The sequence below is a fragment of the Martes martes genome, assembly GCF_963455335.1.
Source record: "Martes martes genome assembly, chromosome: 14".
NCBI classification, from domain to species: Eukaryota; Metazoa; Chordata; class Mammalia; order Carnivora; family Mustelidae; genus Martes; species Martes martes.
Window position 1 is genome coordinate 8835288 of NC_137902.1, and position 16117 is coordinate 8851404.

The window sequence follows — 16117 nt, forward strand, 5'->3', positions numbered from 1 at the left end:
TTCCATTGGCATCTCAGTGGTGTGAAAACCTCGGCAATTCAGACAGAGAGTGAACTCAGAGCTGGAAGAAAACAAACGGCCCAAGGAAAAGTCAGGGAGAGCGGATGCTCGAGTCCCATCAAGATGAGCGTGACCTACCTGGACTATCCACGAGCGACTCATCAGCCTCTGTTTGTAGAAAGAATAAATACGTCAGTATGTTTCAGAGCTCCTGCTTTCAACGACTGACTACAAAGGTTTGAACTACATTCTTGCAAGAATTTATTGCTCTGATCTGGGAAGAATTAGTCCCATTAAATAACACAGGCCTGGGCGAGCCAGGTGCATCGTGGACATAAAGGAGAGCTTTTCTCTGGCTGTTGGCTGCCTCCTGCGTGGTGAGGAAGTGGCCAGCCACGAAGGGCGCGTGTGGGGCCCGACTTGAACTGCTGACTTTGTGGCAGATGGGTTTCACTCTGGGAGTCACTGGGGGCAGCTCAGATGTAGATGATCACCCTCCGGAACCGGGAAAGAGGAATCACAGGGGGCCTGCGAGGCTGCGGCTGGGTCAGACTTGCCGCATGGAACAGGATGCCCAGAAGCAAACGGACAGATGAAGGGAGCAAAGCCCGTGCGTGTAAGTATCGTCTCAAATTGGAGAGCGGGTACTGCTTCTCCCGGGGTGGCTCCAGGTCACAAACACCACTTGGAGCGGGAGGTACTAATCTTTCAAATGGCACCAGGCGCTGGTCTGCCGAAAGGCTTCTCGGGGTTGGAAGGGGTTATTAGTAGATGCTCCAGAGGTGACTACCTTGCTCCTTGCTAATTTGTGCATGTGCATAAATTCAAAGTATCTGAAAAAATTGTAACGTCATCGGGTGATTAAAGTGAGCTATTCCAGTCCATCGATTTCTTTGGGGAATTGAGTGAGGAAGACGGCAGGAAAAATGACCGGATAAGTAGCCCTTTGGTCAGGTGTCTGAAAGTGCATTACAGAAGACGGCTCAAAGCCTTTCAGCACTCCTGCAAGAGAGCCATCAGTCCCCATTATTAAAGACGGGGGAATTGAGGCTCTAAGAGCTTATGTGTTGCCCAAATGCAGTGTGAATGTCGGCACGGGCTCTGGCATCCAGACTCAAGTCTGCTCAGCTCAGCTCTGACGTCTTCTCACTGCCTCTGAATGAAAGACCTTTACATAAATTCCTTAAACATTCCCGTAGTTAAATATGTTCTTCGCACATGTCGGTTTTCAGTCAAGCGTACCTGCCTTTGGTAAATCTTACCAAATTAGACAATCAGTAGGTTTTATTCTGGGAGGCTGGCAGTTAAAATATTGTATTTTTTTTTAAAAAAAAGATTTTATTTATTTATTTGTGAGAGAGAGCGTGAGAGAGAGCATGAGAGGGGAGAGGTCATCGGGAGAAGCAGACCCCCTCCTGAGCAGGGAGCCCGGATGCAGGACTCGATCTCAGGACTCCAAGATCATGATCTGAGCCAAAGGCAATCACTTAACCAACTGAGCCACCCAGACACCCAAAATCTTGTATTTTTGACCAGGTTAGAAGAGATAAAGCAAAAGTCAAATACCATGTGCTTGAGGACCCTGTCTTTGTCCCTGGCCATCTCTGAGTTCTAGCAGGGTGGTCTTGTAGACAGTGGGACTGGCAATGACCAACTGAGAGGGGAGGGGCTACCTGAGCAGATGACACCGGCGTCCTCTTGGTGGCCACAGTTGTGCTCCGACCAGCCCGAGTGGGCACACTGGCCCAGGTAGCGCTCCACCCCGGAACACTGCAGGTTGTCCAGGAAGATGTTTCCAGAGCCTGGGCCAAAGTGGGCCTTTCCCAGGGCGGACACGGCCCGTCCGCACCGCAGCTGTCGGCACACGACCTCGGCTTCGTTCAGGTCCCAGAGGTCATCACACACGGTGCCCCAGGCCCCCCGGTGGAGCACCTCCACGCGTCCTGAGCAGCGTCCTGAGCCGCCCACCAGCCTCAGCTCTGGCCAGTCCCCTGCAGACAGAGACCTGGTGATCATTGTCTTCTAGGGACACTACACATTGCCCATGCACTGGTTAAACTCTCTACCCTGACACTTCTTTTAGGGACGGGAACTTGATAAAAGAGCCAGCCAACTGGTCAACCTCTTACTCGAAGGTTAATATGCAATTAAGATAGTCATAATTACATTTAGCCTAAAACATTCATTAATCGAGTACATATTGGGCCAGAGGAATGTGCCAATCTATTTCAGCTAAGTACAGAAAAACATTATATATAATATTCACAGTGATGTGTGGCTTTGTGGCGTGCCTTAGTGTGGGTGTGCGTGTACGTGCCTGTCTTCACCTTTGTAATAACTCAGGAGGCAGGCGGAAGAGTACCAGCACGCCAATTTTATCCACGAGGAGACTTTAAGTCGGAGAAGTGAAACTATTCTCCCAAAACCCCACATCTGGGAAGCAGCAGGTCTAAACTCAGCTCTCCTGGTTCCCAAGTTCACTATTATTCCCTGTTATTCCATCTCACTGCCTCTGGAATAACTTTGACGCTCCACTCACTTTGAAAAAGCCCATTAGTTACACAGATACAGGTTAACCAAGAGCAAGACTGGCCAAATAAAAAAAATAGAGAGAGAGCCCCACTAGAAGGCACTTAGAAGCTGGTCAGGCTTTGAAGACTCTGATAAACACAAAAAAAAAAACAAAAAAAAACTTTGCTCATGATTCTAGAGCCAAAGGATCCCAAGAGTTTTGGATGGTCCTAAAAATATGCATAGAGTCAACTGGTCCATTTTTCAAATAGATGAAGTACACGCAGTTGGTCCAGTTTCTGCCCCTGAAGCAGGTACAGATGCAGGTTCCAAGAGGAAAGGATAGTTGGTAAGTGAACGCATGCATCCCCGGGCTTACCTGGTCTTGCTGTCACTGTCTTGGGTGTTGCTGTTGGGATTGCTGTGAATACAAGACGACACCCTTCAGATAAAAAGGGTCAAGATGGCAGCATCCCTTAAACACCAAGATTCTGGTTGATTCATTCTCCCTTGCCTCTTTATAATAAGGGGCCTCTCAAATCGCATTCTGTTTATGTTGTTCCTCGGACATGTAGGATCCAACAGAAGTAATATTCCTTTCTGTCCAGTCACTGGAAATATGATGACACTTAAATTGTGCCATTCTGTGCCAGAATGCAAACATGTATGGTGCCCCTCTAGGGAAAAAGCCATTTCTTCCATGTGCTTCTGTTTTGTTAACTTTCCCTAAGTGTGCAGGACTTGATTAGATGTGTCTCACTGTTTTTGTTAAAAGCAAGGAATTAAGAAATCAAATTGGCAATTACCAATTTACAGACACCCAACGGCTGGTATGTGGAACTTGGTTCTACGGCGAATGGGCGTTATGCTTGTGCAAAACATGTACAGACAGAATCTCTCGGCTAGCTGGACCGATGCAGGAAATTAGGAAACATATGAAGCAGAGATCAAACTATGACACTCCAAGCACCAGGAGGGGGGGTCAGAGGAAGACACACAAAGGAGGAATGAAGATAAAGAAGCAACAGTAAATGTGACTCACTGATTAGATGTGGGGTCCTTGAACTCGCCTCTGCAACGACATGGAAGCCTCGTCAGTGACTGCTCAATCACAGTGACAATGACTTGCTCCGACCCACTTTGTGACACAGAGCGCCTCCTCCCCATTTCATAGCATACTTCCCAAGTGTGCTCACTGAGCCACCCTGGCGCTCCCTACCAGCGCGGGAGACTGATCTGAACAGCATCTCAGCCAAGACAGATGATAGAACTGCTCATGGGGTCCATGAGACAGACTCTTTTCTCTCAGTGGTAAATAGTGCGGGATCCACGGCTGGGTGACCTCAGAACAATTATGGAACCTCTCTAGCCTCAGTTTCCCCACTGTACAAGGGGAAGAACCATGGGTCCGTGTGAAGATGAAAGGCGGTAACACATGCAGAGGCTTACACGGTTGCCTCGCGTAAAAGCGGCATTCAACAAATGTTCGTTGCTATTTTGATCACTGTTGCTGTGATTACCCAACTTCGAGTACCTGTGCTGTATCAGAAACCTTGGCTCAGCTTCTGTCTGCCTTCTTCCCACATGTCCTGTACATCCCATCTCTGTACTCACGCTGCTCCTTCTCCTGTGTGCCCCCTCCCCATTTCTCAACTCACAGCTTGGCCAGGCTTAAAGACAAATCTAAGGCCGTCTCTTCCTATGTTTCCTTCGTGTTTTAGCCCACATGGCTCTCTCTCTTTTCTAATGTCTTTGGCTGAGATGCATGTGTATGTCAGTTTAGTATATTCTAGTCTATCCCATTTGTTTGCCTTCATTTAGTCTATTCCACTTGTCCTCTAATTGCATCACACGGGTTTGTCTTAAACTGCTTGCAGATTGTACATGAGCCCCTCTTAGACTGGGACCACAGCTGCTGCTTCTGTAGGTCCTGAAACACCCGCCTCGTACTAGATTCAGTGTACATCCAGAAGCGGTGTCCCAGTGGGCAAACTGTACCGAGTATTTATGGGGAAGCAGGCTTGGGGTTGAATCTGCCAAGCGCTGAGCACATGATGTACCATCGTTGTTCAAGGGCTTTCCTTGTGTCATTCCAGGTAAGCCCCACGACAAGCCTCGGTAGGAAGCTTCTCTAATCCCCATTACACAGGAAATGGTTTGAGGCACAGAGAGGTTGGGTCTCTTGTCCAGGGTCACAGAGTAAGTGATGGGGCTCTAACTGGCCCCAAGGCAGGCAGTCTAGCTGCAGCTCCGAAGCTCCTGCTTTTAACCACCGTCCATACCTTTGGGTGCAGAGTAATAATAAGCAACGAAGTTTTTCCCTATGTTGTTGAAGCTTCGGAAGTACACGAGGGTCATTGAGCTGGAGGAGGACGCGTAGGTGAGGTAGGACCCAGAGCAGGTTTTCCCCAGGGACTTTGTCGAGGATGGAGGGCCGTCCAGGATTTCAAAATATTCATTGGTGCAATCTAGGCTAGGGAAGCAAAGACCAATGGCTGCCTCTTAGCCTCCCCATTAGCAGATCTCAGAGGGATGCTGTGAGGCAGGACCTGTCTTTCATGACAATAAAACTGGGGACAGATTAAAGCCCGTCGGTCATTTGAACATAGTATAAAATCCTTTTATCCCACTGTTTCTTGAGGGGATGGGATCTTAACAGGAAGACGGAAGAGGAGGCTGAAGTACTAGGTGGGCCCCTGCTGAGGCCTGGGGCTGCGGGTACCTGGAAGCCCAGGGCCAAGGGTAGGGCCAGGCAACAGCCTGCCTGTAGGACAGGGCTTCAGGCTCCAAGCCACCTATTTAGGAACTCTGTAGGCGACCTGCCTAGAGGGAAGTGCGTGCGCTGCCAAGTCTGCCCAGCCTGCTTTGTGCAAGCCATCCCATCTGTCAGCTCTTCTTCCTGGCGACGTTTTGTTCAGATGCCCCTAGGGTTAGAGTCAGAAGACCATCCCCAAGCCTCAGCCTCATGACCCGTCCATTCTAAGTCATTTTTTGATCAAGCAAAATTCAATAGCAATAAATAATTTAGGTTGCGCCTGGGAGTTAATTTCCAGAAGACATTCATTTGTGAATGACATCAACGTTGACTATTTACAATATTAAAACCTAAAATTTCTTGATTTATGAGGTCTGGGGGTTCCCTGGAATCTGCATCTTTAACCAGAGACTGAAACATACATTCTCTCTCTCTCTCCTTCTCTCTCGCTCTCTCTCTCTCTCTGTCACACACACACACACACACACACACACACACACACACACACACACATAAGTGGATGTGGAAGATGGAGAAAACAGAATGATGCCACCATTGGGAGGAGCTGGGTGAAGGGTATGTTGGACTCTCTATATTATTTTTGTAGCTTCCTGTGTGTCTACAATCACGTCAAGATTCAAAATTAAGAAGGGCATGAAGGACTCTTTTGCTTGTGAGAATCAAGCACAGGAAAATGCTCAGACCTTTAAACTACACGGTGTACTTCAGTCATGTACTCGTGACTTACTTGAGATACGGAAATGCCAGCAGTATGTGATCAGAAGCATTGGCCTTTATTTCCCACACACAGGTTATGTTGTCATGCATTTCGTTCTGTGGGGGATTCCTAATCGCTCCAGATGAGTTGGTAATTACTCCGCCACACCTTGATTTTTCTAAAGAAGAAAAATATTTTAGAATTCCAGTTTTTTTTTCATTGTTCAGTTCACTAATTTTGTAATTCACCCTCTTTTCCTTTCATTTTTTTTTTTTTCACCAAAAATGTCTCTTTGGTCATTAACCTTGTGGGTATGTCTTAGGACATGTCAGGGGCATACACCAGTCTAAAAACTCTTGTAAACTTAGGAAATTAGGGCATGAGAGTGTCTGGATCTTGAAACATCTCTCACTTGTTTTGAGAATTCTATCCTGGTGTGGACGTGGCCGTGGGCAGAGCAGTTATCCAGTATCAGCCAGAATTTTTCCTTCTGCTTGTTGCTCCCCTAGTGGTCGGTTCTGTAGCTTTGACTTTTGTCAGGCCACCAGAAGTAATGAGTAAATGGCTTCATTTCCCCTAGTAAAGCTGAGTCTACATGGAGTCTTTATGTATATGAAGATGTCAGGGTCCCATCTGCCATCTGTTATAATTTATTAAAATTACACTATTAAAAATCTACTACTAAGTGGAGAGGACTTCCCCTGAGTCATCTGTCCCTCCAACACTGACATCATTCTGTGTCTGTCTGTTTACCACCTGTCCATTTGTTTTCCACCTGCTTGTCTATCCATCTGTCCAATATTCAGTGCAAAATTAAAAGTAACACCTGTAGCAATGGCTTTCTCCATCAGACTATCTGGCAGTGCAAGAATTGGACCTATACTTGATTGGCTCTGGTCATCTACCTATGGCTCTTCCATAGAAGGACCAGCCAGGCTGTCCAGGCATCGGTATTATTTTAGCCCTTTATCTCCAAATGGTGTTAAGAAAAGTTTAGCAGAGGGGCACCTGGGTGGATCAGGCGTTAAGCATCTGTCTTTGGCTTGGGTCATGATTCCAGGGTCGTGGGATGGAGACCCACATCGGGCTCCCTGCTCAGCGGGAAGACTGCTTCTCCCTCTCCCACTCCCCCTGCTTGTGCTCCCTCTCTCACTGTGTCTCTGTCTAATAAATAAATAAAAATCTTAAAAAACAAAAAAAGAAAAGTTAAAAAAAAAGAAAGAAAAGTCTAGTGGAGCCCCAGATATAGGCAAAAACAGAGGGGGGCAAATGGAAGATGCAAAGAAAGGATGAACAAGGAAGAAAGAGATTGTCAGAAAGGGACAAGGGTGGAGAAGAAGAACATGGTCGTTACGGCAGCAGCCCTCTGCAGTGATGCTCTTGGGTAGCGCTTGGGCAACACTGCTATTAGGAGCCACGTGCCTTCCCTTCACATGCACTGTCCATGCTGGAGACCAAGCACACTGGTGTCACTTGATTATTTTGACTGCCTTCTGTGACTACATAGCAATGGAACTGGAACCATAAATTCATCTGCCTTCATTATTGGACTCTTCACTCAGAACGTGGATTCAAAGGGGTCACCCATACAGGGAGTAGTATTTTGCTCAGCTTTCTTGGAGAACCATTTCAGGGCTTGAGCTAAAAGATGGTGGTCAGAGCAGCCAAGGACACCAAAGTCTCACCTGTGGCCATTGGTCCTGCTATGACAGCCAGTGGGCGATCTGTCAAACACACAAAGGACATGTGGCTTGTCAGCTGGCACTGAGATCCTGACACTAGCTGCACATGATCCCCTGAGGAGCTCATAACAAATACAGTGTGGGGCCCCTCCCAGAATGGCTGAGTCCTCTCTGGGGGCAAGGCCAGAACATGCAGGGGACGTTAACGTGTGGGATGGAAAAAGCACTGATCTAGATCCTTCCCAGATTTTGATATATTTTCTTGTTATACACACAAATGAGATATATTTAAAATTGGGGGTTTAAGAACACTGAAGCCATGAAATTCTGCCAACTATAGCCAATTCCGGTGACCCAAGGCCTGGAGTTATGAGACTTTGAGGTAAGAATAGGAAGAGGCCCCAATTCACCCTTTCCTTTGACCTGGTGTTGCTCAGAGATGGGGAGCCAACACCCAAAGATGCCGTGGATCCTCCTTTATGCTCCCTGCATATCTCCTACCAGGGACACCTGACCCAGAACCCCCCACTGGAGACCTTTCCTGTGACCAATCCATTCCCACCTGCTAGAGTTGACAACCCAGGAAGGTATGTGCCTGAGGCTTTATCAGACCTTTTCTACTCGGATTTATTCATGATTCACTCTCTGACCAAGAGCCAGCTGAGGGCAGGGCATCAGGGAACCTGGGGGTTTGATGAAGGAGAGAGGGTACTGGCATGGAAAACTTTGGGTGCTGGCATTAAGAGCCTGTGGGAAAACCAATAGCAAAAGGAGCTCTGTGGGCGGGAAAAAGCAGAAGCAGGGAGAGGGTGGGAATGGTCACCTTGACTTTGGCCAGGTCCAGCCCACCAGCCATTTGCCCCTGGGCAGGACGTATCCTTAATCATCCCCCTACCCATATCTCATTGCCATTGCCTTGTGACCCTCAGAGCTGGTAACAAGGGCTATACACATGTCTGAGAAATTTAAAATCTGCTTCCTGTGTACAGAATGTGGGAGAAGTTGAAAGTGAGGCTGGATCAAATGATTTCTAAGGTACTATCCATTTCTCCCACTGGACAGTCAGGTGACTCCACATGTCCCAGCCACTCCATGGGCCTGGAGGATGACACATCCAACTTCCAGAAGAACTTCTTCCCCAAGGTTTTGGGAAACTGCACATGTAAATATTGCCTTCCTTACCCAGGGGTGAGACGGTTGAGTATTCAGCATCTGTAAACACGAGGGGTTAAAATATCTGCTGTGAGCAAATAATGCACAGGCTCCTTTTCAACAGCTAGATTTACATGGCCTTTTGAAAAGTGTTCTCTCAGGAAGAGCCAGGGCTTGGCTCTGTCTGGGAGGGGAGTCGAGGTTTACCTGAACAGATCACGCCGGCATCTTCTCCGTGCCCACAGTTGTGGGAAAACCAGCCGATGTGGGAGCACTCCTCCAGGCGCGGCTCATCTCCCCTGCAGTGCACGTTGTCAAGGAGGATCTTCCCAGAACCTTCCCCAAAGTGAGCCTCACCTGGGGCTGACACGGCCCAGCCACACCCCAGCTGCCTGCAGATGATGTTTGCTTCCGGCAGGTCCCAGAGGTCATCACACACAGTCCCCCAGACTCCCTGGTAGAAGAGTTCCACACGGCCTGCGCACCTCCCATGGCCACCTACCAGCCGCACGGGGGCCCCGCCTCCTGGGAAAGAATGGTGGGTCATGGGGTGATGGTCGCTCTCTCTGCCTTTCGATGACTGGACTATCTGTTACCCAACCTAGCTTTTCTTATTTTCCATGACTTTGCTATCCACACTTTTCGCGTGGTCATGTGAGCTCCCATGCCATTCTCCAGCTAAGTCTGCTCTAAGAAGCCTGTAATGTCTTCCTTATCCACACTCAAGTTTAAGACAGCTTGCCTGTGGTAGAGTGTTTACAAAAATGACCACAGTGCTTGTCTTCCTGACATCCTCACTCTCTACAGTGTGTCATTGTTGCCCTGCCGGTCGAGAGGTTAGTTTACTTTCCACTCTTTGACTTTAAGCTGTGGCCTGTGACTTGCTTTGGCCAGCAGAATGCAGCAGGAGTAATGTATACTCCTGTGGAGCTGAGGCCTCCAGAGGCATGACAGGCTTCAGTTCATTCCGTGGGAACACTGAGGGAATCCTGTGAGGAAGCTTGAGCTAGTCTGTAGGTGACAAAGGAGTAGTATTTTGCTCAGCTTCCCTGGAGAATCACTTCAGGGCTTGTGCTAAAAGACGGTGGTCAGAGCAGCTGAGGACACCAAAGTGAGGTGGCCTCATCACCTCTGTCACCTCCGATAAGAGCTATGGAACAGTAAGGCACATAAGGGAGTCTACCCTAGGTCAGGCAGCCTTCAGCTGACCTGTCAACTAGACACAGATGCATGGACAAGCCCAGCAGAGTCAGCCAAGACCAGCCAAGCCCATCCCAGAGGGGCAGAACTCCCCAGCTGAACTTTGGACCATAAGCAGTGACAGATGGTGGCCATTTTAAGCCACCGTGTCTTGGGATGGTTTTACACGGCAATGGCAATTATCTACACTCCCTTTTTAAGATAAGTTACTTTTTGTGGGGAGCATCTTGCAATATATACAAATGTGGAATCCTTATGTTGTAGCCCTAAAACTAATATTCATGTTATATGTCACTTACACCTCAATAAAAAATTGTATGCAAAGAAAAGAGCTTGGATAGATATATAAATAATGTTAACATGAAAAACACAAAAAAGGAAGACGTAATTTCAGGTGATTGAAACTCACACAGCCAACAATAACACCCTTGGTAATTGCCACACCATGCCCCGTGGCTAGGAGCTGTGGCACCTGCTGGGCATTCTTCTACCAGGGATGCTCAAGCCCCGGGGAGTGATAATGGCTCCATTCTCTCCTTCCTGGACCTTTTGACTGTACATCTAGATTAAAAGACTCAGGGGTTCAATGTTTTACTCCTACCTACCTTATCTGACCTCAGTCTAGGCCTAATTCGTAAACACAAACAAACAAACAAACAAACAACCTAATTCAAGGCCGAATATCTTGAAATGTTACTCATCCCTGATCACAGCAGAAAACCATCTCAAACCAGCAAATGCTCACTAATTCTGTATGGTATTGGCCAGCCCTATATTCTAATTTGGAACACATGTTAAGGTCTCCCACCCTACAGCCCAAAGGCAGTCTGTCCAGTTTCCTCCTTGCCTGGCATAATTTTATTGTCCCTTCCCCTTTCTGGTCTTGCCCAGACCCCTTGGCTCTAGATGGAGACCCTCCTCTGAGCATCTATGCACCCTGTGCTCCCCCATCAGAGCAATCACCACACTTTTTTGGTAACAGGGTACTCCCTCCTTCCCCCATGAACTTAGATTACTTGAGGGTCAACTCTGTTTATTGTTCTATATAACCCCAGTGACATTATGTATCCTTAGTGACACATCTTTATTCACTCATCCATTGTTGGATGAAAAAAATTGTTCAGAAGACATAATATAAAAAGAAACAGCCTTACCTGGAGGTGTAGAAGAAGGTGGCTGTTGACCTGCTGATATCACCAATGATGTGGGAAGCGGGTTCTCATAGGCTATTGGTGGGTAAAAAGGAAGAACTGTCATCAGGGAACAGTCAGAACACAGGGAGAAGATACAGTTGCTTCAAGGGGTCATCTGCCTCCCCCCAGGATTCACCAGGAATAACCATGACACTGCTTTCTAAGGCCAATGACCTCATAGCCCCAAGATCTTCATTTAGGACAGAACATAGTGTTATTGTTCATTGACAAACGAACATGCACCACATGACCATCAGAAAAGCAAAGCTCGTGGGCAATTTGCCCCATGTGGCTTGCCATAAGAGAGGTCATCAGTTGGTCATCATCTCTCTCTAATAGCATGGAGAATGAGGGCCAAGGTCATTCATCTGGAAAGAGACTAGCCAGGATCAGATTCCTCCAGCTCAGGGTGCTTTGCATCCCCCACACAACCTCTCTTAGTCAGCATTAGGCCAAAAGGAGGAACTATGTGAGTGCTTGTCAGGTGCTAGGTATCTTTGGGCATTGTCATACTTAATTCTCCATCATTCAATTCTCTGTTATTCCTACTCTTGTGAAGAAAAATGAGATGAAACAGGATCAAGAGATGCTATAACTTGGCTGAGGTCCCATAACTGAGACCGATCCTATATCATGTCTGTTCCTCCCATTAGGGTGCAGGCCCTGTGATGGGAGAGAGCTGGGGGTGGGGGGGAGTTTGATCACTGCTGTGGCCCCAGTGCTTACTGGCACAGAGTAGTACGCAGTGGACACTCAGTCAGTATCCACTGAATGAACAGATGAGTGAATAAATGAAGCTGAGAATCAAACCAGGATCTGACTCTAAACCTCATGATCTTTCTTACATCATGCCAGGTCTAGTAGATGATGCCAAATGTAACACGGGTTCTACCTGTAGGCAGAGCAGCTGTGGAGTCAGCACCTGTCAGCGTGAAGAGAGATTGTGCATGTTATCATGTCTTATTCAGTGGCTGTTTATTGGGATTATCCTAGATTTAGGGAGCCGTGGGAAGCAGGGAGAGGCAGAGACTGTGCCCTTGAGGGTCTCAGTATTTTCCCCGGGGATTTGAGACACAAGACCAGGCAGCAAATGCTGAGTGTCCCAGAGGAGCATCAGAAGGCAGTACCCACTCCTGTCCCAGGGTTCTTAGGTGTTGAGAGGCTCAGGAAGGGCCAGGTGCAGCCTGGCAGAGCTTGTCATTTGTGGGGACATTTGTTCCAGCTGCCAGTAGGATGGAATCAGGAAAGATTCTGTGTGGCAGAGAGTCAACTAGCAGGACCCATAGATTTGGGAAGGTCTCCAGGTCTAGATGTGGAGGACCTGGAACATCAGCTGACAAATCTGGCCCATCACCTAGAGGTCACAAACTCAAACTCCAAAGTTTCCAAGGGCCATGGGAATAAAACAGATAAGGGATTTGAGTGATGGGGACTGTGTGAACTAGAAAGCTGTTTCTTGACCAAAAGGTCAGCTCTTTCTCAGATCCAGCCAGTTGATGTAATCAAATAATTTTTTGTTTTGAGCCTGAACTTCTATTTTTATTTTTTTTCACAAATGCAAGAATTTGGATTTTTATTCCAGATACTCTGATTTGGCTGAATTCAGGTTCAGCCCAAATTTTCAAACCATCAAGCCACTTCTGAGCCTGGATCAGCGATTGTGAGCCATACTCAACAAGAAGCAAGGGGATGGTCAGGCTGATGTATGACTTTGAAAGGATGTAGACAACACCAGTTGCTTGCCTCAATCCACTGACTTTTCTGGGCTATGCTATGTTGTGTGTGTGGAAGAATGAGAAGTGAGGGGATAGGAGTAGACTTCCTAATGAGGGCTGACAGCCAACCCCTTACCTGTGCAGATAACGCTGGCATCCTCCAGGTGCCCACAGTTGAGCCCAGCCTCACCCCTGTGCACGCACTGCCCAAGGTGGCTCTCAGCACCGGCACACTGCACGTCGTCCAGCAGGATCTTCCCAGAGCCTGCCCCAAAGTGGGCCCCTGTGGGGGCTGCCACAGCCTGGCCACACTGCAGTTGGCGGCACACCACTGTGGCCTCAGCCAGGTCCCAGAGGTCATCACATACGGTTCCCCATGTGCCCTGAATGAGAACCTCCACTCGGCCTGAGCACCTCCCTGTGCCGTTCACCAGTCTCACGGCCATCCAGTCTCCTGCGGAGGCACAGAGCAATGGGAAATTGTGAGATTGGCCTTTGTGTCAGCATATTGCCTTGATCCTGTTATAGTGCGCTGATGTGCTGCTGATGTGATAATTCCTCTGGGTTGGGCAGATAGAGACCTCTACAGTCTTGGAACATCAAGGCTAGACTTTCTTCTTCCTAGAAGACCCCAGTAGGCAGCAGCATCTGACTTTTAGAGTGGGAAAGCCAGAGGCCCTGGGTTCTCAACCTTACACATGTCCCCTCATCCCACCTATAGCAAAAGAACTGCAGGGAACCCTTGACCTAAGGGTTGCATGGATGGGGGCCCTTTGACAGCCATGCCTTGGTGGACAGTTGACTAGAGTCTTCTTACGGAAGTTGCCCAGTGTGGTGTAATCTGGAGATTATAGGGCACTCTTTTCAACTCTAGAGACATTTCTTTGTTACCAGCATGGTTGTACTTTTAACCACAGAATGTTCACTTAAGGTCTATTAAGATGCAAAACTAGATAAAGTTCACCCCTCGGAATTTATAACCAGTGACAGGATGGAGAAGCCACACACATTGCACTATCAGGACAAATAACGAGGAACACCTCTAGGAGTCTAATAGTGTTATTGGTGATGGACACTTATCTATTTTGGGAGATCAGTTCATGAAGAAATGGCTTTGAAACATGAAGACGATTTCTGCAGGTTGATCATAAGGGAAAGGGGCTCGCTCCAGACACAGTGAAAGGAACAGCAAGTTCACATAGGAGGGAAACCTGTGGGGTCTTCAACTGCAACATGATTTGATTAAATGAGCTCCTTGCTTATCCTTCCCCAAGCATGAGAAAGGCATGTGAACGCTGTGATCTATAAGGACAGAGAAGATGGAAGGATAAGAGCTGATGGAAAGTTTCAGCACATTCTTTGTAGAAACTAGAGAGCAGACAGGGTGGGGTCAGGAGGATGTTTGCAGGGCATTAACTTGGGCTGTAGTGGGCTGGGCGTGGGTGGCTACCCACCAGAAGTGAGCAGACTCACCCCAGAGAAACCTTGCGGGTGATGTTTGGAGGAATGGGGTGCCAACCAACGTGGGCCTGAGATGCTGAGGAAGAAGGGGATCATGGTCAATTGTGTTTCCGAAAGATGTCTACAAAGTATCTCCCATTCCTCAAGCCTTCTGGACCTTGAGAGTCCCATGTGCCAAGGAGGACCTTCTGTATCATCCCTTCAAACCTGGGTGAGTTGTGACTTTCTTGACTCCCGGGTGAGGGAAGTGCCATGCACTCACGTTCTGTTTCTCTAGGGACTCACGCCTGGGACCTGGCCACCACCCTGGGAGAAAGGCCAGGCCTTGTGCAGAGGTTGACATCTGAAAGCCATTTCTCAATGTGTTTAAATTTCTCTAGGCCAGTTCTCTCACTTCAGCAAAAAGCAAATATTTGATGACAACAATGATGACGACAGTTATAATAAGGCTAACGTTTATATAGACTTTCTAGTGTCCAGCACTAAGTAACTGACACCATCAGTTCCTTTAACCTCCACCATGGTCCTCAAACCACATCTATGTATCTATGTGCATGTGTAGATGTGTGTATATAAATAATAGTGTGTATACATGCATATAGACACACTCACAGATGTGTTATATACAAACATATTCTATTATTCTATTATTATTATATGTGGGTGAGGGAATTAAGGCACAAAGCAGTTGAAAAACATGCCCAAGATCACACAGTTCTGGGGAACCAGTATTTGAAATTAGGCCATTTGTTTCCACGGTCCATGCAAGAAATCTTAGTAAGATTTACTTAGTAGAAAGCAAAACAAATGAAAACTGGAGAGAAATCTCAAAAGAATCAGATTAATATTTTATAGGTATTGAACCAAGGTAGTGGGTGAAGTTGGAGAAGGAAGGCTACATGACAGTAAGCCTGTTAGCACTGTGAAATTTTAGCACATGTGCATAGAACACCATGACAGATGGATGGAAGGAAGGAAGGAAGGAAGGAAGGGGAGAGAGGAAGGAAGGAAAGAAGGAGGGAGGGAAGCGGGGAGAGAGGAAGGAAGGAGATAGGGTGGGAAGAAAGGCAAGAGGAAGAAAGGGGGGAGGGAGGAAGAAAAGAAGGCAGGAAGGAAGGAGGGAGGGAAGGGGGGAGGGAGAGAGTAATAAAGGAGCGGGGAGAGAGGAAGGCAGGAAGGAAGGCAGGCAGGAAGTGGGGGGAGGAAGGGAGGGGGAAAGAATCCTGTTATACTGCTACATTAACTAGGCCTAATTTTACAAATGTGTCTCTGTTTTAGTAGTCTGGAAAGCATTTTTTTTCACCCAAATTTGTTTAGAATAATTCAGGGAAGCACATGAGGAATTCAATAATTTAGAACTCAACCTTTCACTAATACACGTTAGGCCAAATACTAGTCTTAAGAGCTGCCTCCAGAAAAATGAAACTGTTCCCTGGTCAGATAATTTTGGAAAATGGTGGATACTTAACCCCTTTTGGGAATCCACAAGCTCACTCACAGAATAAAATCCCTTAGATGTCCTGAGGTAAAACTACAACAAAACCAAGAACTCATCCCATGAATGCAATAGAAACTTCTGAGATTTGGAAACGGAGCCCTGGTTTGAGTCAGTGTTACTGTCTGGCAACATTCAGACTCCACACAACACGTTTCAGGAAACACCAACATATCCTAATAACAAAACTAAAGCAAAATTTTTCTTAGAAATAATGACTTCTGCACAGCAAAGG

General features: G+C 47.3%; 1 protein-coding gene across 1 annotated transcript in view; it reads right to left on the reverse strand.

Annotated features, from left to right (window-relative positions):
• The window catches only part of LOC308354717 (scavenger receptor cysteine-rich domain-containing protein DMBT1-like), a gene marked incomplete at its 5' end in the record, with an annotated part of 109032 nt that overhangs the window by 50369 nt on the left and 42546 nt on the right, over positions 1 to 16117 (reverse strand). The window contains 5 exons of the mRNA XM_080822340.1: positions 1674 to 1991; positions 4794 to 4979; positions 9026 to 9343; positions 11173 to 11244; positions 13063 to 13380. Coding sequence (XP_080678466.1) covers positions 1674 to 1991; positions 4794 to 4979; positions 9026 to 9343; positions 11173 to 11244; positions 13063 to 13380 — 1212 coding nt within the window. The remainder of the gene's footprint in view (positions 1 to 1673; positions 1992 to 4793; positions 4980 to 9025; positions 9344 to 11172; positions 11245 to 13062; positions 13381 to 16117) is intronic.